The sequence below is a fragment of the Larimichthys crocea genome, chromosome XIII (genome assembly GCF_000972845.2).
Source record: "Larimichthys crocea isolate SSNF chromosome XIII, L_crocea_2.0, whole genome shotgun sequence".
Classification (NCBI taxonomy): Eukaryota; Metazoa; Chordata; class Actinopteri; family Sciaenidae; genus Larimichthys; species Larimichthys crocea.
This window is the reverse complement of record NC_040023.1, coordinates 19,991,051-20,011,982: the sequence shown is the minus strand read 5'-3', so window position 1 is coordinate 20,011,982 and position 20,932 is coordinate 19,991,051. Positions and strand designations below refer to the sequence as shown.

The 20,932-nt window shown below is 41.6% G+C and overlaps 1 protein-coding gene and 1 non-coding gene across 2 annotated transcripts; one reads left to right on the top strand and one right to left on the bottom strand.

The window, feature by feature from the left end:
* Positions 1–1,993: 1,993 nt before the first annotated feature.
* trnar-acg (transfer RNA arginine (anticodon ACG)) lies at positions 1,994–2,066 on the top strand. The gene has a single exon. It is a non-coding gene; the product is annotated as a tRNA-Arg (tRNA).
* A 1,527-nt stretch (positions 2,067–3,593) lies between these two features.
* On the bottom strand, positions 3,594–20,792 carry limd1a (LIM domains containing 1a). The gene is made up of 8 exons (XM_010754217.3): positions 18,802–20,792; positions 14,119–14,220; positions 9,430–9,497; positions 8,207–8,269; positions 7,332–7,462; positions 6,335–6,386; positions 4,617–4,685; positions 3,594–3,859 (listed from the first exon to the last, which is right to left on the bottom strand). Exons 1-8 carry the CDS (start codon positions 20,030–20,032, stop codon positions 3,722–3,724), a joined length of 1,854 nt encoding a protein of 617 aa, XP_010752519.3. The 5' UTR covers positions 20,033–20,792; the 3' UTR covers positions 3,594–3,721.
* Positions 20,793–20,932: the final 140 nt, after the last annotated feature.

The following is a 20,932-nucleotide window of genomic DNA, read 5'->3' as shown; positions in this document are numbered from 1 at the left end:
CAGATCATCACAAACATCAGTCTAATAGCTCTCTGGCCTACCCAGCAAAGATCATACATTATTGAAATATCCTAATAGCATGAGGGTAGGTCCTATGAGTAAAGACAATACAGAAATCTATTGTCTGCCTACAGTATGTTGCTCAGTTGATCAAAGATACAATTAGCAAAAAGATGTACGTTGTTGTTGTTCGGTTAATTCAGGTACAATTCATTTGCTCATCAATTTTCCTTTTCAACTCTGTAATAATTTTGGAGTTTTTGATAAAAAAGGGGAGACATAATGCAGGATTTTAATCTTTTAGACTAATTTGAATTCACAAATGATATGTACACGAAGTAATTATCTTAATAAAGTAACTGTATTCACATTGGCCTGCTATTCACAACATGTGAAACAGACAAGCTTCTGAATCTACAATATATCTGAAGTGAACATAAAACCAACGCATCCACCAAGGACAGATGAAGTCATCTGACTATTCGTTGGCTACACTGGAAGCATGTTTGTGTGTATGTATTCTGCAGAGTAGTGGCCTTATGTTTAATAGTTTATAACCTACATATACTAAATATATGACCACACAACATACAGTATGTATTGAGAAGCAAAGTGCCACGGACAAAACCCACACTGGAAAGATTGAAAAATAAAACCTTCACCCTGTCATAGATATAGTGGGGCGTTAACAACACTGAATCATCAGTTGACTTGTACACACTTTATCATTTAATAAATAACAGAAGAGGACACTGATCATTCTCTTTTGGCTCATGCTGACGCTTTGTGAGCTGAGGGGATTAAATTTCAGTCATTTCCTGTTCTCCTGCCTACTGCTGATGTAGTTTCTCATTTTCAAATGCACACACACACACACAAGAGAGAGAAATGCTTTCCAGCCCTCAGCAGCACACCATACATACGTCTGTTCTTGCAATATGTAACTTTGTGCTCTGTGTACAATCGCTTGGTGCCATAACCCTTTATGCCACTAAGTCACAACACACAACCAACTATTTCACTGATTTTTTTGAAACCGGATGAAATGTTTTCTGCTTTCTCTCTGATCTCCACCAGCCGCTGTGTATCAATTCTTGGTGATTTACAGAGTTTTGGCTGTGAGCTTGGAGCATCTATGGAGTGTTAGTGTTTGTACCATAGGCGTTTCCATTGCAAAGATGAGGTTTTCTCTTTGGGGAATGGACTAATGCTGATGGGAAGCCAGTGTTGTGTCAGAACCGGAGCTGGGGAGGAGGCGGGCAATGTTACTGTGCTCAGCAACCTCTATAGACCTTCCAGTCTTCATATGTGTCCCCCAGGGAATCCTGGGCACTGGTAAAATGGGGCCTGCTGTTATGGAATTTTCTGTCCTTAGGTTACACGGGGTCATGTGTGGGCCTTGAGGTCCTTGGCAGTAGTAGTAGATAGTAGGTTCCAGCCTATCATACACAATAAGTGCGACATCTGCTGTCTAATGGGGGTATATTTTTTAAATTTAGTTTTCTTGTTTATATTTTATTTTATTTAGCTTTGAAAATATCACAGTGTCGAAGTAATTTCTAACACTAAGATCATATATGATTGATCATTTGATAGAAAGTTAGATGATCAAAGTTTCAGAAACTGATGTCAACATCCTGCTCACTGCCTACTAACACTCTTCAGAAGATTGCGAGTCCTGGCTGTGGCTTGTCTCGTTTTCGTATTCGGCTTTGAGGAAATTAGTTTGAACTATTGTATATTTCGTAGATCTATGGCTACGACAGAAGGATGAACTCAGTGAAATGTGGTATGAATACTTCAAGGCCTGTTGATTTGTCTGTGGAGCAGTGCTGCAGTGGATAACGCGTTCCCTTATTATTTAACATGTTTTATTCTATCCAGGAAACAGACTTACTATAAGTACTCGTAATCGTAATCATATGTCAATATACCTATATCTGGAATATCACAGACTATTTAATGCATTTTGTGACCTTATTGTATCGTCATCGGGCTAGTGGCGCAATGGATAACGCGTCTGACTACGGATCAGAAGATTCTAGGTTCGACTCCTGGCTAGCTCGGTTCATTTTTTATTTTGTTTTGTTTTTTTCAGTAGATGTATATACAGATGTTGTGCTTTGAGTTTATATATATACATATATATGTCAGTACTGCTAGTCTGACATCCATTCCTGGATCACAAATGACAAATTCTGCAAGTTGTTTGACTTTGTTTGACTGTCCCCACTACTCAGTGAATATGGACAGCATTGATGCATGAATTACACTGTGGGCCCATTGATCAAATAGTTTTCATGTTAATAAGATTTTAAGCAGATCTACTTGTAAAAGTACCACAGAACAAAATAGACGGCTCCTTTGTCTCCCAAAGCAAGATGTCATGATTTGATGAATTTACCCCTTTTTTTATCGTTAACAAAAAAGAGTCAAATTAAATTTGAAGATTTGACCTATTGCAATGCATTTATTAAATATTTTCTTTCCAACAATCATACAACAGTTGTATATGTTTGCTCTTCGTTATAACTACAGCTGGCTATAAAATAAGGACCTCAAATGACAAGCAACTTAAGTATTGTATAAGTTAGTAAACTCAAGACACGAATAACATATGGATGGCAAAGCAGGCAATCAAAACTGTACTTCCTACTGCAAATCAAATTAGTATTTTAGGGGTTTTGCACAAAAGTCAAAATTAAACAAAGATAAATGAGTAAAGGCCTAAAATATAACTCTTTTTAAATATACAATGTTGGTAAATGCAACAAAATACATAGAACTACAGGCATAATACCAAGCTCTTCATTGGTGCATAGAGAACTCACAAATCTATGAGCGGAGGACATTTAACTAATAATGTCTGTTCATTTATCACAGAACAGTATAACCTGGCTCTCTGAAGCATTCTTGATTGAACTCAAAAAAAGAAGTCATAAGAATGTGAGAAATGGTAAGCCCAGACTTAGCAACCTCTGGGACAATTGCACTGTTTAACATATCTATGGAATGGTTGTGTTCAAAAATGATAATTTGATACAATTTGCATAATTTTCATACTGGAATTTTGCATATGGAAAATGAACAACAATGATGACTCTGGTTACCGCTGGTAAACACTTTAAGAAGACATGAATGTGTTACTCTGGTTAAAAATGGAAAAGTAAGGAATTACTGTTGTGCTTTGAGTTTTTAAAATAATGTAAAATAATGTTTAACACAAATGTTTCTGTGTATTTCTCCTATGTAAATACACAACTGTTATTATTGCATGTGGAGGCACAATAGGCATCCAGCACATTCTGTGAAAAGTATCCTAATTAGAACCTTTAGACAGATAATTTATGGATCAATTAAGGACTGTACTTTCACAGCAGAAGAATGTGTGTTGATATTTAGTCAATGCAAGCAACATTTTCATTTAAAAGGGCTGAAAAACTTCAGTATGTAGCCGGTATAAAACAATGCTTTACTGCATTCAAAGTAGAGCTTTTGTATTTTGTGTATTACAATACTTCATTATTATCGGGTCAAAACCTCTCTAGGTGTAATAGAAACTTCATTAACATTCCTGTGAAAATACACATCAAACCACAGTATGATTCGACACATAGCATTAATCAATCCTCTACAACAAGAATTGTACATAATCCACTCCTCCTTTCTTTGGAAGTTCCTCCATTTATCCACCAGGTGTCCTCCTCCACCTATGGAAGTGTTAGTAGGAGGCGCCGGTGGCGATGGCAGAGGAGCAGCCTGGTTCAATGTTCTTTAGGTGGCAGGAGTGGCAAAGAAGGTGGCCGTTCAGAGGGTAGCAGCGGTGACCCTCCTCGTCATTCAGCTCCATCTTACATTCCTGGGCAACAAAAAAGGAGGAACAAGGATGAGACTTATCTACTAAAAGGTTGCATGAGCGTGAATAGAAGAGTAGGAAGAAGAGACTGGTTTCTGCCCTGTATTAGACTCACTTCCAACCAGTGAAAGACTGGGCAGTGATGATAACCTTCTGTAGAAATAAACATTTTATAATAGGTTCATTTAAAATTTAAAGAATTTAAGAATTAAATTACACAAAGATCTAAACGTGTCTTTGTTAGTACATGTCAGATCTGTGCATGCTAAGAAAAGAAGCCATGTTCTGATCTATAAAGCATTCTTTGATTGGCCTTAAGGCTTCCCGTTTAAAGAAAGACATCTGTTTACAAAGACATTATTCTTACACCAAGAAGCTCCTCTTTTATCTATTCTTAGGATGCAGCCATTCAGCAGCTAAACACTACTTTAACAGGGAGCTGCTCCTCACAGCCCACTGGTTTTTATTTTCATGAAGTGAAAGAACAGCAGCTGTCAATCAGCCTTTGGCAAAAAAAAAAAAAAAGAAAGAACGGAGAAGCATTTGAGTAAAATGATGAGACAGGGATGATGAGGTGTTGCATACCTGCTCCGCTAAGCAGTACATAATTACCGGAAAGACTGTAATTAAGATCGGATATCTTCTCATAATGATTTCTCTTGATGAGCGATTCAGAGCATCCCCGGATCACAAACATGCGTGTTTTCAAATGCAAAGCTTCAGGTTTGTAACAGAGACACGTGATGTGTTTTTGACCCACCTCGCAGTGATAGCATTCCACATGATAGTCTTTGTCCATGGATACAACTCGAATGGTTTCATCAGACCCCTGGGAAGAAATTCAGACAGACAAACGCAACTGAAGCCAATCTAGTCAGAAAACTCTCCACTGTCTTATTCTGTTCAGCCTGACAAAAGCTTCAAAAGATCGATAAATAGCATGCACACTCTGATGTCAGCCAAGAGCAGAGTTGTCTGTACTTGAAACTACTCCTCTGCTTACAACTTTGGAGCTCAAGGGTTTGTCAGTCGTCCTTTTTAAGCAGCACTTTCAGTGAACTTCCATTATATTTTCTGAATTTACTATTGGTAAACAGGAAATCATATTCAGGGCCTTCATAGTAAATTGGTCTTCCAAATCATACTGGCATACACATATATAAACACAAACAAATATAGTTGCTAGGAGCAACAACTGTAGCATTGTATCATTTACAAATCTGTACAAAGATCATGTATCTCAGATTGTCTGTGCTCTTTGTCCTCCTGATTATTCGTGTCCACAGAGACGGTTTCTTTTTCAGTTGTCTTTCTCTGGTTACCTCTCTGGCCTGAGAAGGAACTCCCTTGAACACCCGTTCAACAGCTTACATAAATGCACAAGACAACAAGACAGACTGAGCCCCCTACCATAACAACACACACACACACACACACCCAACCTCTCCTCTAAATACCGGCCTCACTGCTTACTCAAAGGGGAGGGCAGGGGACATTCCAGCAAAGTCAACTCTAATTTTGGACGTTTCTTTGCTTTTGCCAGCATGTCCTGTCTGTGTGTGAACTTCTCCCTACTATCCAACCCTTCCTTGACACCACATCAAATCAAAGCCCAGAGATATTAGGCCTCACATTGTTTTGACCTGTAGTCTGGTGAGAAATATAGCCATATTGAACTATCTGCTACTTGCACAGGTCTGTACTGTGTTTGGGTCATAGCTGGGTAAACATGAGCAGATTTACAATCTCCTGAGCCACTGAGGTCCACAGGTAAAAGTGAACTACTTCTAGATGTCATGAAGCTGAATCACTGACACCATACTGTTTTCCTCTACATTAAAAATGATCTCAGGGGCTTTGACAGCACGTGATCGCAAAATACGACGACCGGGTGGGCCATTTCTCCAGAGCCAGGTTAAAAAATACATAAATTTATGATCATATTGAACATCAAGGTTAATTTCTGTCACAACCTGGCATTCATCTCCCAAACATACAACCTATCCTTTAGTCAACAGCAGCCACATGGTGTGTATAAAGGTTAGAATGGAGTATCACTTAAAAATATTTTAAGTTATCACTGTCACTTGTAAACTGAAAATTAAAGCATAAGCTGCATGTCATGTCCCTTCTCTTCCCCTTTTCTGATTTCCTGTCATCTCTCCACTGTCAGCTCACTAATGAACACCTTAAAAGAGAACTAAAAAAAACCCTTTTAACTAACACATACTGCTGCTACAACATGATACAAGAAGCTGCAGTGACAGGAGCAGTAGTATTGTACTAATTATCAGAGCATTATATTCACAAGAATATGTTAAATTATCAAACTATTCAAAATCCACAAAAATATAATCAAATGTCAGCTTTTGGAAACGTTTATTTACTTATTATTGATTCAGAAGAGTGAACCACAATGAAGAAACAATATATGATAATATTCTGTCATGTCTTAAATAAAGGTGACTGTTAGCTTACCTCTGAAGGAAGGATGGGCTGATTACAGGCTGCACATTTAGGCGCCAGGACCCTGATGGAGTGAGATGCATAAAGAAACATGTTTTAATAGATTTACTTGCACTGCACTGAAGCAACCGAACTGTTCATTAATGAAATTAATGAAATTCCCTCCATGCAAAGACTATGAAGGTCACAGTTCATATTTGAAACCTTCAAACCTCTCCATCCTGATTCTGATTAGATTCAAGATCCTGATTCGACTATGGAGATGCCAGGTTTGCAGATGTGCTGGCTTTCCCCTCACACATGTGATTCGCTCAAATCCAGAAGGGAGTAGGAAAAAAAAAAAAAAGCTAAATGAATTTATTATTTCCACGCACATGGCTGGCACCTGGATGTCTGAGGGAATAACAAAGGGCCTCTCAGTGTGCATGGGCATGACTGTGGCTAAAAGTCAAACACATACTGTATACACAATAAGGTTTGTCTGATTTAATCAGTGGGCAGAACATGTGGGAGGTGCCAGACAGTGATCAGCCATGTGCTGTACATGTTGCAGGGAGAAGAAAGCTGGAACTGTTGAGGTACAACAGGGGCTACTGTTGGTGACTAACACTGCAGTATCAATTTGTTTCACACACACATGCCCAGACGTTAAGCTCTGTTTTTGTCCCCGCGGCACATGTTACTGTTGAGTTTGGACACCACACTTCACGCCTCTAACTGGACAGTGATCTTTCCTTCCTCCCCCTTCTTCTCCTTTCATCCCTGACTACACTTCTCATGTGTCTGCTACACGTGGCAGAGAGAGAGAGAGAGGGAGAGACTTGGTCGACCCTTCTCAACCAGATCCAGTAGTAACAAGGGAAAGTTCAGGGACTGTGGTGTCACTTAACTTGGAATATAACAACCTACTACCTAGACATTTTTTCCCCATTGTCACACTAAGCTAATTTAACACAGATAAATCCAGGTCCTGCACTCACTCTCATTTGAAATACTAAGTGTCTCTCACCTGTGGTAGTCTTTGAGACAGTAGATCTTATTTTCAGTGTCTACAGTGAAGGGCACTCCATCAAGGCTCTCATTACAGATGACACAGCGGAAACAGCCGGGGTGGTACGACTTCCCGAGGGCCTGCAGGATCTAGAGAGAGAAATGAGTGAAGAATATTAGGACATCAATACTCTGTTTTATTCTGCTACTGCTATTACACATTTTCTCAATATCCGTATCGAATAAAATCAAAATAGACATTGTTCTTAAAAATGATTTAGATAAGGTCTTAATGATCCCTGTGAGCAGCTGAGGACAGCACTAAGAATAGGGATACTGGATAATATATGATAAGAAATGAAAACTATCAAAGTTAACAGAAAAACACAGCATACGACGTTTTTTTAAGACAGAGGAAGATGTATGGATTGTATGCTGGATTTTACATGTACGTAACATACATAACATACAAAATAAAGTCCAACAGTGTCAAGGGGTGTGAGGTACAGCATGTTAAATGTGCAGAGGTATCAGATTAGGCAGCACAATAAAGACAAAGGCATGTATAGAAAAATCCTTCACACTTCCTGCCTTGATCACATGCTTTGCTTTGCTTTGCTTTGCTTTGCTTTGTGTGTGGGTGTGTGTGTGTGTGTGTGTGTGTGTGTGTGTGTGTAATAGAGAGAGAGAGAGAGAGAGAGAGAGAGAGAGAGAGAGAGAGAGACAGACACACAGAGCCAATACTTCCTCTTGAGTCTTTATCCAGATGTGGCCACAGAAAGCTCATTTAGGGTGAAGTAACTCTAAAGTTTCTGCTGAGATCACCTGGCTCGGACCCACTCACACATACACAACAAAAGTACACACAACCAGAGGGAAGTAACAGACACTCACCATGTCCATGATCAGATGTCCACATGAGTTGCACTTGTCTGCAGACTGCTGGAAACCAGAGTACTTCAACAGAGACAGGCAGAGAAAAGACGACAATGATGTAATTGGAATTTGGTTATTTAGCTATTTAATGGATGACTGAAATGTCTGACTCTGCTTCAGACTGAGAGCTAAGCAGCTGCATAATGTCTCCCAGGCACAATTCAAAGTAGCCTATAAGGTTTGGCATGTGTCCTTAAAACTGTTAAAAATCACTATTTTCACTGATTCACAATAAGTGTGTGGACCACTGAATATATTTTTTAGAAAGTTTTAAAAATCAGTATGGTGTGGTTCATGAAATTAGCATTTAAGTCATACATTATCAATAAGTCAGCTCAGCTTTATTATGTGTTATTGTGTATGAACAGTGCGAGCGAGGAGGAGCCACACTAACAGGCCTGGCAGAAGAGCAGATGTAATTAACAGCACATAGAGGGAGCAGAGCCAGAGCAAATTTAATTCAGGATAAATTTTGATTTTAATTGAGCAACTAAGAGGTTTTGGTGGAAAGGCAATTAGATGAAGAATTTATACAGTCAGTGCTCCTGGGGTAAACACGCACACAGCTACTGACAGCGTGAATAGGGATGAGTTAGGAAAATACAGCAAACAAAAAAAAGGGTGGATTTCCTATAAAGACATGCACACAGGCTAGAAAATGCATGCTGGAAATTATGACAAATTCCACCAAGGGGTTTCATTTGTGTTTATTGAACATCCTGTGATTATGCATACTGAAAGTTTTCCATTTTTGCAAATGTCGTTTTGCAGTGGTGTAAATAGCCTGACTGCCCTCCACCCTATAAACCACAGCAAAGCAGCTTCTTCAGTTACTGACCTCCTTACAGTTCCACCCAAGGGAAGGAAACTGATAGGAATAGGTCGCATTAGATGCTAAAAACTGGGCCACAAGGTCAAAGTCTCCACCTGATATTTTGTACTTCGGTTGAACGCTGACAGATTATAGGTTGTATTTAAGTGTGTAAGGTGACACCTGATAAATGGTGGTTTAAAGAAAAGAAGATAAAAGCAGTAAGACTGATATTCTGTATAAAGAAGGCTACTGTGTGTGTCATCTCAACTTTATGCATTTTTGAAGTCACAACTAAGATTACAGGACCACACACCTCAGTTGAGGTTAGATATTACTAGATATTGATCATCATGTATTGACTACTCACCAGAAAGTCCTCTTCGCAGAAAACCTTCCCTCCGACATAGTAGAACGCCTTCCCTCTGAGCCTTCGACCTGCAGAAAGACAGAAAAGTGAAGAATAATTAATAATTAAATAACAATACGTAGATCAAAGCAGATAGGAAAAGGTAAGTCAATGGTAGAATCTTGAAACGTCTTAGTGGAAAATCTCCAATCGCCAAGCCATGAGCCCGGTCTCAGAAAATAGTTACAGCACTAATGCATAAAGACTGTGGTGATTAATTATACCCATTTGAAGGTAATGGACCCTCTTGCAATATTCATTATATCCTGCTGAATCCCATGCAGATAAATCAAATGGATCTATGGTGTGCTGGTGTCTTAATATAATATTGCTGGGACACGGAGCAGGCTTCAGCAGGACAAGAACACATCTGTATCAAACACGTGGGGGAAAACGCTGATTAAATACAATTACGGGACAGGTGCAATGGATTAAACGATGGATTTTATGGCAACCACAGGCCAAGACCCACAACGACCTGCTATTCTTCTTCTTCTTTGTTCCTCTCTGGTGTCTTTCCACATGCTGTGTGTGCTTCCTGTCTGTCTGTGTGCTTTAATAGATCTATGGTCTGGATCTGGCTTCTTTTAGTAGCAAGCACACACACACACACACACACACACACACACACACACACACACACACACACCAAAACCTCTTTGCACACTTCACATAACTATTCCTGTCCAGGTCCCACAGGAAGAGGGAACATTCCTCACATTTTCTGAGTGGGAAGGTGAGGGAGGGGGCAGCAGGGGAGAGGAGGGGTTAACCTTGGTGAACAGGAGTCCTCTTTATCTCCCATGCTCCATGTCACGCTCTGTTTACCTGATTACTTGTATACAGATAGTCTAACACATTTATTTAGCCACAAGGAATTGCACAGTTTTATTTCTAAAGACAGTCACAGGCATACGTCCAGACAGGACATGTGAAATACAGAGATTCATTTCTGCACAACATGGACAACAAGTCAACAACTAGTCAGCTACATGGGTTTGGCACATCCCTACACTGGACAGTTTGGTTGGGCAATATGACCATTCAAATATATCCACTGTTTTGGCATAGCCTTTATATCTACCCCTTTAATATCTCTGGAGCATTAGCACATCAAGGACAATGTTGCAAATGTCTGATGTCTAATTTTGCAATTTGGCAAATATTTAATGTGCTGGACTGACTAAAAGCACATCTTCCCTTTCTGGTTATTTTATCCAAATGGTTTATAAATTGATTTTTATACAAGATTTCCCATAATTAACATTTGCTTTGATCATTTTTTATCATACTTCAATCAAACTACAAAGGGAAGAAAAATATTATTTTAGTCTTGCAGGGGAGAAAATGAGCTCAGCCAAAGAGATAGACCTTACTATTATCTACTGAAATCATTAATGCTGTCTTGAAATCAGTACACTATTGTTTAAAGTTATAATTTGAGTGTCTGGAAGGGTCAAAGAGACAAATAAACTCTATTGTCCTCCACAAAGCATGAATAAGAAGAAAGAAAAAAAAATCTGAAAAAAAGAAACAAATTGCAACCACATGATATAATTTTATATCAATGGCACATGAAATTCTCTGAACCAGTTATTCACAATTACATTATCTTACTTTAATAGAATAATAATGGTCACGCAGCAGCCCAAGTCTGGCCAAAGCTTACACAATAACTAACTTAAGAGGAGACCAGTCATTTGGACGGGGGCTAAGGTGTGGAACTGGCCTTGGGTAATTACTGACAGACCGTCTTGGAACAGTGTCCCTAAAGGAAGGAGGGGAGGATGAAGGGGAAGAAAGTGAGATATGGGCCATTCCTCTTCTTCACATTCCTTTTTTTCCCCAGTAAGTCAGAGAGGGAAGGCTCTGAGCTTTGCGGAAAGATAAGAGCTTAATTAAAGTCAGGAGTCAGGGCTAACTATTTGAAAAGCAGAAGAATGAACAGTGACTATTGCGCTTTCATAAAAATGTAAAATACCTGAGGGACAGAACAAAACACAAGGCTATTTTCTAATTAAAACATTCTGTGAATTCCCTTATGTAATCCCATTCAGAAAATAAAAAATTCACAATGACCCTGTCATGACTTCCTAATCGAGCCTCAACTCTGTTATTTCCTGTGAGTAAATTGCTCAAGTGAGACATCTCAGCAAAAGAGCCATGTCTCTTTTATACCAATTTCATATTTAAAGACTGTTCACTCTGAGATTCACTCATTTTCCACCCTGCCAAAGATATCTATGTATGTGTAACTGACAAAGAAAAACACCCCTTTGCATTTACAAGAAGTCTTTCTGGTCATCTGAATCCATTTCTCTGACTGTGAACAGCACCTGGAACTTTTGGTCAAGGTCCTGACAATCTACCTACCAGATGTTAACATACCAGTCGATTCAGGACCAATCAGATCCTTGTTTGTATTCTCCAAAGCCTGCAGATGGGCTGGGATAAGGGCGCTGATATTATGAAAGCAGAATCTCAGAAGGGGTTTGTTCCTTACAAACTCAAATAACACCATCTGCTGCCTTCTTGCCAAAAAAACACTTAATCTGATCTTTGGGAAGGCACCTAAAGTTGGGAAGTTATTTGTACCTGCATTTCATTTTACAGATAAATAAACAGAAAAAAAATAGAAGAAAATCTCATATAAGGAAATGATTGCTTTTTCCCCTTCCATTTCATCTTTTCTGAGATTTCCACAGGTTATCTGAGTTGACTACTGTGTAAACTAGCTCGCCTGATTACAGACACAAGCTTAATCTCCAACTGGAATTAACTTAAACTAACAGTCAATGATTAGCCTGGACGAAAGCCCCCCCCTGCAGTGAAGTGCCGAATCCCAGACACGCAGCCTGAGGTCTCCTAGCCACTAGGAATGTTCTCCTGCCTCTCGCTCACCTTGGAGTGAGGGCACGGAGGAAGTTCACAGTCATAGACTTGTTATGCAACTCAGAAAGCGTGACAGTTGTCTTGACATACAGATTCAGGAAGAAAGAGTGAGAGGGGCTGCCAAATAAACATAAAATAAAAGGCACTGTATATTTAACAGCATTGTGCTGTTTGCTGTGTGGGTTCATGTATGAATATATTTGCATTTGTATGTATGAGTGTGCCCCTGCATGTGGTGGGTGGTGTGCTCCCACTGAATGCTCTCCCTGTCCCGCACTTTACTCCCGTCTTGTTGTGCCCAGCTGACATAACAGCACCCAGTGTCCTCCTGAAGCCAGACCTACAGAGAGGGGGCCTGTGCCTGCATTCCTCCCCAAGCTGAGATGCTTTTCCCTGGGGCCACTCATGGCGAGCACAACCCTTATGCCCTCACGTGGAGCCAGCTATGAGAGGTATGTGGTGTATAAACTCCTCTCTCCCTCCACTTCAGACATCAGCTTCTCTCTGAGCCATAATGTATCTCCTCTTTCATCTCCTTGCACACACGCACAGAGAGAGAGAGAGAGAGAGAGACAGAGATAGAGAGAGACAGACAGACAGACAGACAGAGATAGAGAGAGACAGGACTGAGTGCAAAAGAAAACACAGGGATGTTAATCATACATTTGGGGGTGTAACCAGCAAGGTCAAAGGTGCTACAGAATAATGGGCTTGAGTAGAGGTCACCGCACTGCCACAAATACTCCGCATACGCACCATCTCATAATTGGGACAGAGATTTTAATTGGTTGGAGCAGAGAGCCAGGTCATGTTTCGGCTGGGGGAAATGCTCGGCTGGCATTCAGGAAGCTCCAGGTCAAACATACTTGGGACAGTGCATCCAGGGTGATGAACCTCATCTGATAGTTGGCTGTTACTAACTGTCTAAACTGACAAAGTATAACCACAAACCTGGCCAGTGCAGCGCTGAATGAATCGTCCACTGACGCACAACACACAGGTCATACTGACACAACAGATGAATAGATCACGTTCGAGCAGTGAAAACTTTGTTACTTGTCCTATAAGTTAACTGTTCAAACCCACATGTAGTTTCTTTAAACTCATGGTGTCTTAAAAGTTAGAACTGCATCTGTCTCATGTAATTAAAACCAAAAGAACACAAACAAAGAAGAGATATTGTCTTTGAAGTCGTTGTAAAAGTATTTTTAATCAAATATGCCCTGTAGCTAACCAGTGCAAGGTGAGATCAGACATTATTGTTTCACAAGTCCCACAAAGTACACACTGACACTTAGAATCCTCGTCTTTCTCAAGTGTGATTTGTGGTTTGAAAAGTCAATGATTTTCAGTCTCAAGCTTCACACAAGACTTATACTGATACACCCTGAGTATTAATACATACTCAAAACTATTTTATTAACTGATGGATGAACTAGGGCGGCAATAAGTCTGGTTTGCTTGTGTCTTTGTGTGGGCTGGAGGAGTGACTGGCGCGCCCAGAAACCAAACACCAGCAGCACAGGACAGTAATCCCTAAATAATTGTGTGCCTTTCTTTGGGACAGTGAATGTAGGTAGAAAGAGGAAGAGGAAGAGGAAGTTACTACTTTGATTCAAGGGACGGGGTCTTTGGCAGCCTGTTAGTCATGAGGTGACATAAGATTTATACGTGAATCAATCAAGGACACTCTGTCAAAGTGTTCAAATGTGAGAAAAAGACTTAGTAAAGATGTGCCATGTATTGGTGTGTACTTACTGCAGGCGCTGCAGGTGAAGCAGCTGTCATGGTAGAGGCTACCCATAGCTTGACAAGCCTGGTTGGCTCCATACACCGCCTTGTTGCACTTAACACAGACTCCTGGAACACAACACAGCATATGACCAGGTCAGAAAAGTCACAGGAAAGCACACATTTAAGTCACTTATACAGGTAGATCAATACAACAAACATAGTCATACACTACAAGAAGAGTTGTGGGTCTCTGATCTTGATTTAATCCAGACAAAAACAGACAAAAGTCAGGAAGCTGGTTAACAGGCTGTATCAGTGAAGGGGAAAATATATCCCTATTTGCTTATTTGACTTGGCTCGGGGACTGAGCAGTCTGTTAATGAAGTCTTTGATGAAATGAAAATGTTCTTACCTAAACAGCACACAGTCAATGTGGCTGGATATCAAGACTCTGGATTGTACTTTAAACGAATCCCTCAACTCATCCAAACTAGATTTATAAAGTATGTGCAGAAAAAAAAATGCTGGTGTTTCTGTGTGTGAGATCTGTAACACAAGCCAATTCAGCTGTGAGGCCACATGAAAGCACGTCAGGCAATATTACATAATCTCCTTTGACTTTGGACATCTCATGAACAACACGGGGTTTCCGTGTGATCAATATGTAACAAGTTTTTATCTGGAGTTGCTGAGTATACAACACTACTTTCCTGAGACACGCCATAAAAAATCTTTCATTGTTCCACTGCCCTGCCAATCTCCATCTCTTCCTCTAAGCCACGGCGTGATATGACAACTGACATGTGGGCTATGACAAGTGACAACCCCGATCACTGCTGGCCCTAATGGGCAGTCAGCTAGCTGCTAAATCAATCAGATACGGTATGACATGACCATCCAATCATGAAGTATTAAGTTAGGGAGATGGCATTGATGGAAGGTGAATGCAAGAAGTCAAGCTTCTCTTTTAGTGTGCATGAGGTTATTTGTGTGCGTATGTTTTTATAGAAAACCTCCCTGGAGACAGAGAAATGGAGCCCAGTTGAAGAGTGTGGCCCAGCCCTGCCCAATCCAGCTCAGCTCAGCCTGGTCCTTCTTGAACATTCACAAAGAAACTTCTGTTTCCACTGTACCCAATGCACATCACGCGGTTACCTCCTCCAAAAACACACTGTTCAAATGTTTCTCTTCAGTAATACAATATACAGCTGGGCTAAATATAATTCAAGTAAAGCCTCTCATAATGCCACAACAGAAGACACATCATCAGGGGCCCAAACGGCTGGAAAGAAGATTTAGAGATAATAGAGGGATATTATTAGAAAGCTGCAGAATGTTGCTGTTATGCAAGCTATTTTGTTTAAATGAAAACACACTAAAGTAGTCATGCCATCAAACTACTCAATTGGATGAGTGAGGGCCTTTTAAATCACATTATCCACTTTTCTTCTGTGACTGTTGACTACGAACACTTTATGTGGCAGAAACAACACATTAGGTATAAGATTCCCGGGAACACTGTACACATTTGGTAGACTACACACAGTGCCTTTTCAGGACTTTAAGATCTGACACTGGGCCAAGGACATTTTCCTGTAAAAAATTTTTATAGCTCTGAATTGTATGCCCCATGAGAACTAAAATTGCAATAAAAGCCCATTTGCTCATTTCTTTTTCTATTTGGGAGCAAAGATTCCTTATTTGCGTAGTAACCTCCTCGCCGGTTGGGCCACTACAAATCTGTTTTTTGGCCATAGTCCCATGTTCCAAAACAGTGTGATTATTCAGGGGACTGACTGCTTGCTTCAAGTGGGGGGAGGGTAAGCAAAACATGTAGCCCCCCTCTCCTCACCTTTCCCAGCTGTCAAAACTCTCAGTAGATGGCTGCATGCTGGCCAATATGCCACTGACTGAAAAGGACTTTAACAGTTAGGCCCAATGTTTCAGATTCATCTATATCACATCCGCACCATGATACACCCTTGATTTGACTGAAAAGTATCTTAAACTTTTAACAGTCTTTTTTTCCCAACTTCCTTTTATGATAAGTTCAAATGTATTTGCACTAATATTTTACCTGCTTATCCGCCATTGTTTAAAACACTTAACATTTAATTACATTTCGCTGGCTATTTTGACTTCTCTAGTTGTCATACTACTAACAAAACATGGCTTTGAGGTGTTGCAACTGACTCAGATTGGTAGGCGATGTGTACTGAGCAATCTGTCTATTGTAGCTGGTAGCAGAAAGAAGTTGCATGAATAGTGTTATCATTTCACCAATGAAGCCCTAGTATTCAGTATTTTTTTAGAAGCCTGAGCAATAAAATTGACTTTTTCTCACAAGCAATTTGACTAAATTCCATCTACAACCACATCCACCACGTGAACTTTAAAAGTAGGAAAAGTTGAAGAATGCTGTGTCACCTATGGCATAATTTTGTAACTTTTACCGAAGCGCAGCCAGACACCACACCCAGAAGTGACATAGTATATTGGACTGAGTCAAATACCACAGGCCATATATTCAGAGACAGACACAAAGACGTGTATGAGAGAATATCACATTCACACACACACACACACACACACACACACACACACATAAAAGTCAGACTCCAGGAATCCCTGGGAAGAGTTAAGATGAAGGTTTCCACTCAACATCCAGATGGTATAAATTAATCCTCCATTTTAACACAACACTGAACGTTCAGCTGAGTGTGTGTGTGTGTGTGTGTGTGTGTGTGTGTGTGTGTGTGAAAGAGGGGAGGCAGAACACTGGGATGTCCCGCCACTTCTCCCCTCTTGGATGAACTTGTATATAAATCTCACATCCTTTCAGGCTCTTGTGGTTAAGGACAAAGAAGCATCCACGAACTTGTCCCTAAATCTCTCTATTTGGCTACTCATCCATTCATCTGCACTGCAGGCACCTCTAAAGTCGTCTGGGACTCCCCTCCCCTTTGTATCTTAAGCCCTCATTTCTAAAATTCCTCGCTCTCTTCCTTCAGACATTCCTCAGTGTTCCCCTAGTGCAGCCTTTTGGCACCAGACTCATTTTCCCAGAACCTCCAGCTGCAGTAGTGCCAATCAGCACTCAGTGTACAGTTGGGAACTCTGATGGATCCCAGTCCTGTGTACGGACACAGCTCACTGGATCAGTTAAACACCACCATGGACCTGGCAGAAACTTTTAGAGGCACATTATATTCAGTCCCACCAAAGGAACACAACAGTATACAAGCGTACTTCAAAAGTCTGTATATACATATATTTTAACTATGAGGTTGTTTTTTTATGACAAGACTTCAGTTTTGTGAAGAAAACTAGCCTGTGCAAGTTTTTTCTGGCATGAAAGCATGACTCAAAGGATGAGCCACAGTCTAGTGGGAAACTCGTACTCGTACAGGAACCATGTGTGGGCTATGTGGGAACGCGTGTGTGAAAAAAGACATACACTGCATTACTTAAGAACCTACACTTCAGCTGACTGCACACAGTCCTCACCCACACATCCGTAATATTCACGTCCTTGTGCTATTTATGAGCCATGTCGTGACAGTGACGTACGCCAGAACATCTTCCCTTACACACCAGTATAAGCACATCGGGGGGCTGAGGAGGGCTGTGAATTACAATTGTGACATCCGAGCGAGAAATTCCTTCAGCGAGGGGGCAAGGGTGGGCCGTGTGTGCTCTGTGGGTTTCGAACATGATATATCACCCATCTCACGCTCTCTCTTTCTCTCACTGTCTAAAAGGACATCCCGTTTTCATGAATGGCCTTGGCTGCAAACACCTGGCCAACATGTGATCGCCATCTCTCTCTGCAACAACAAACACACTGCCAGCAACTTATAGCAAATCAAATCTATTTACATCATCTGCATCTGGGACATTACTCTGTCACCTGGCCTCACTGCAGAGCATGTGTTTTTTCAAGCTGATACTGCTGATGATGGATATTCTCCAGCAACCCTGCCTATCTCTGTTTATCGATTATAATCTTGGTTTACTGATCTTTTTTCATGCAATGAAGCAAGAAATTACCTAAAAGATAAAAACATGCGTTGTCTCAATTAAAAATGTTGCCTTAAATGCCAGAACTAACAGTCACAGGTGTTGTTTTTCATTTCCATCTACCACCCTGTGTGCATGTGTTCATCATCTGCCCGAGCATGCAAGGCATGCTCGCAAAAAGAGTCATGAGAAATGTGCAAGCTCGGGTCTGTAGTAATGACATCACTTGGGAAACTGTTAAATGCCAATGTCGATCAAACAAGCTCGACATTAAGACAATCGCAGACTGAATGGAGCTCTAAGTAATGAGTTTAGTTATCAATGTTGACTCAATAGTAATCCATTTAATCTCTGGGAGGAGATAAGAGGGCAATGTTCTTCTCCCTGGCCTTGACCCCACCTTTTTTACTGCTCAAGAGTTTGTTTAGCTGCCAAGAGGACAGACAATGAATCATTTGAAACAAATTAGAAGATTATTCTGTCTGCATTCCACAGAAGAAAAAGACAGGCCTCCCACAGCATCTGCCTAATAAAGATATATATCAGCAAAGATCATCAAGAATGGTGGCAGTGTGTGCATGTGTAAATGAACTATGGGTGGGTGGGTCTGTCTTTGAATGGGTTTTACAGCAGCGGCCTAACCGACAGAAGCCTCTTGTTGATGCTGGGTAGTCTAAACTCTCTTACCAAAATAGTCAGCCTTTGGTTGGGCATCCATCTCTTTTTCCAGACGCTTAGTGAGGGCCTCTAATTTTATTTCAGCTGCTGAAGGCCCCTGGTCAGGGGGCTGCGTGAGGAGAGACTGGCAGAGTTGTTGGACAGGTTTGGGGGAGACTTCAGCATCACTGGTGGCCTGTCCGCAGCAGGGTGTTTGGCTGTGACCTTGGATCTGGCTGCTACTTTTGGAGACAGTGCCAGGGGTCAGAGCAGCAGATGCCACCTGAGCTTTGGGTTGAGCTGTTTCAGAGGGTGCAGGTAGAAGTGAGGAAGCTGACACAGGACCATTATGGTTGGAAGAGGGTCTTGAAGTCGGAGAAGGTGGCGCGTAATGGGCCGCAGACTGTGTGGAGGGCTTTTGCATGTGGAAGTCAGCACCTCCTGTGAAGGCGCTGAGTGGGAGAGCAGGGATGGGGTCTGGTTTTGCTGAGCCAGAGGGGTCACCAGTCCATACCCTGGCTGGCCCAGCAGTGGAGGGTGGACTCCGGTTTATAGGCTGGGTGACAGTCTGATTTGGCTGGGGTGGAACAGTGTTGGCGGTGGGAGGTGCAGACTGGCGCTGAGGCTGCTGCTGAGATGCACTGCTGCTCCCAGACACAGACAGAGATGGGGAAAGCTGGCTCTCACTGGATGGGGCCCAGGCAGTCGGCTGGATGACGGGCTGACGAGCGTGTGTGGGCGCGCTGTGAGACGCGTTTCCTGGGCTTGGGGGAGTAGGGGTGGGGTGCTGGTATGAATGTGGCTCTAAACGCTCCTTATTATCGTAATTGTTTCCGTAGCCATATGCCTTGGCGGCTGGAGGTTCAGACTGAATGCCTGTGTGGTGTTTCTGGCCGTCAAATTGTGCGTACTGGTTCCCAGCCGTGGTGCCCGGCACAGGGCCAGAGAGTATCGGGGGCTTCGCTGCCGCTTCACCCGGCTGTCTGTAACTGTTGATGGGCGGTCTGTCTTTGGTGTAATGTGTGCTGTTATAGCCCCCATTCATTTTAATGGCCTGGTTGTTTCTTGCCATCTCCTCCTGGTGTTTCTGCATGTGTATTTTAGTCATTTTAGAGGCAAAAACTTTTCTCGTCTCTTCAAAGTCGGGGTTGTTTCCCGCATCCCTCCTGGTACGAAACAAACCATCTCTGGATGCTTCGTACATGTTTAAATCCTCGATAAACTTACTCGCCTCGAGTCCTAAATCCTCGTATTTATCCATTTTGGAGATACTTCGTGTGTCTGCTTCCAAAAAAAAGTAAAGTTACGAGTTGTGTTATGGAGGCTAACTAATTTAAAAGTCTTTAAAAGAGTGATATATCCAGAGTGAGTTGTTCGCTTACAGTCCAGCAGCTCGAAAGGTCCAGACCCGGGGAGAAACTTTTCTGTGAATCCAAACTTTTCCAGTTGATAAAGAAGTTTAAAACTCGGCTTCCTCCTCTGTGAAACTGCACGTCGTCCAGCTCAGCTCTGCTCCGAAACAAGCCGCAGTCTGTCTGGTTATAAATGTGAGCAGATCCCAGATCCGATAGCCTGGACGACCCCACAAACTGCCCCCTCCTCCCGCTTTACAGTGCCAGCGGGGAACCTTCATTCAAAACTTTATCCAGCGCATCTCTGACAAGCATTTTAAAAAGAGAAGAAAAAGAAATAAACACTCTTCTCAGGGGAAAGTTAGTTCAAATAAGCTGATATGTCCCTTAAAACGTCGCGACGGTTAACTGATAGAACTGGTCTACCGTTAACGAGCGGACCGTGGGATAACCGTTGGAGCACGCAGCCGTACGTGGCCACCGGTCGACCGTTGAAAACAGGGAGCAGTTTGTTTTTAAAGGTACAGTGCCCGATTAAAGACGCGAGTCAAAGTTCACCGCCCCGCTGGCACCGGTAATAAAACTGTAACCTCAGCTTGCATGAGACTAAGGAAAAGTTGTGATAAAACAGCGGAGCTCTGGGGTCAGATAGTTTTCAGCTTGTACAGCTCAAAAGTGTCCCTCACATCCTGTGTCATATGTCTAAATATATCAGAGAGAGTTGACTCAGCCGCTTCTCTTTGAGTCAGCAAAGCCTTTTCTTTTTCTTAAATGAAAGGGCTGAAGTGTGGGCTTTTGCTGTGGACAGT

Excerpts from the sequence above, each read along its gene's own strand:
- limd1a (XM_010754217.3), bottom strand. The coding sequence starts at position 20,032 with ATGGATAAATACGAGGATTTAGGACTCGAGGCGAGTAAGTTTATCGAG. Across the intron at positions 8,270-9,429 it reads TCTGCGAAGAGGACTTTCTG|TACTCTGGTTTCCAGCAGTC; the intron begins GTGAGTAGTCAA and ends TCTCTGTTGAAG. Across the intron at positions 4,686-6,334 it reads AGCCCATCCTTCCTTCAGAG|GGGTCTGATGAAACCATTCG; the intron begins GTAAGCTAACAG and ends ATTTCTTCCCAG.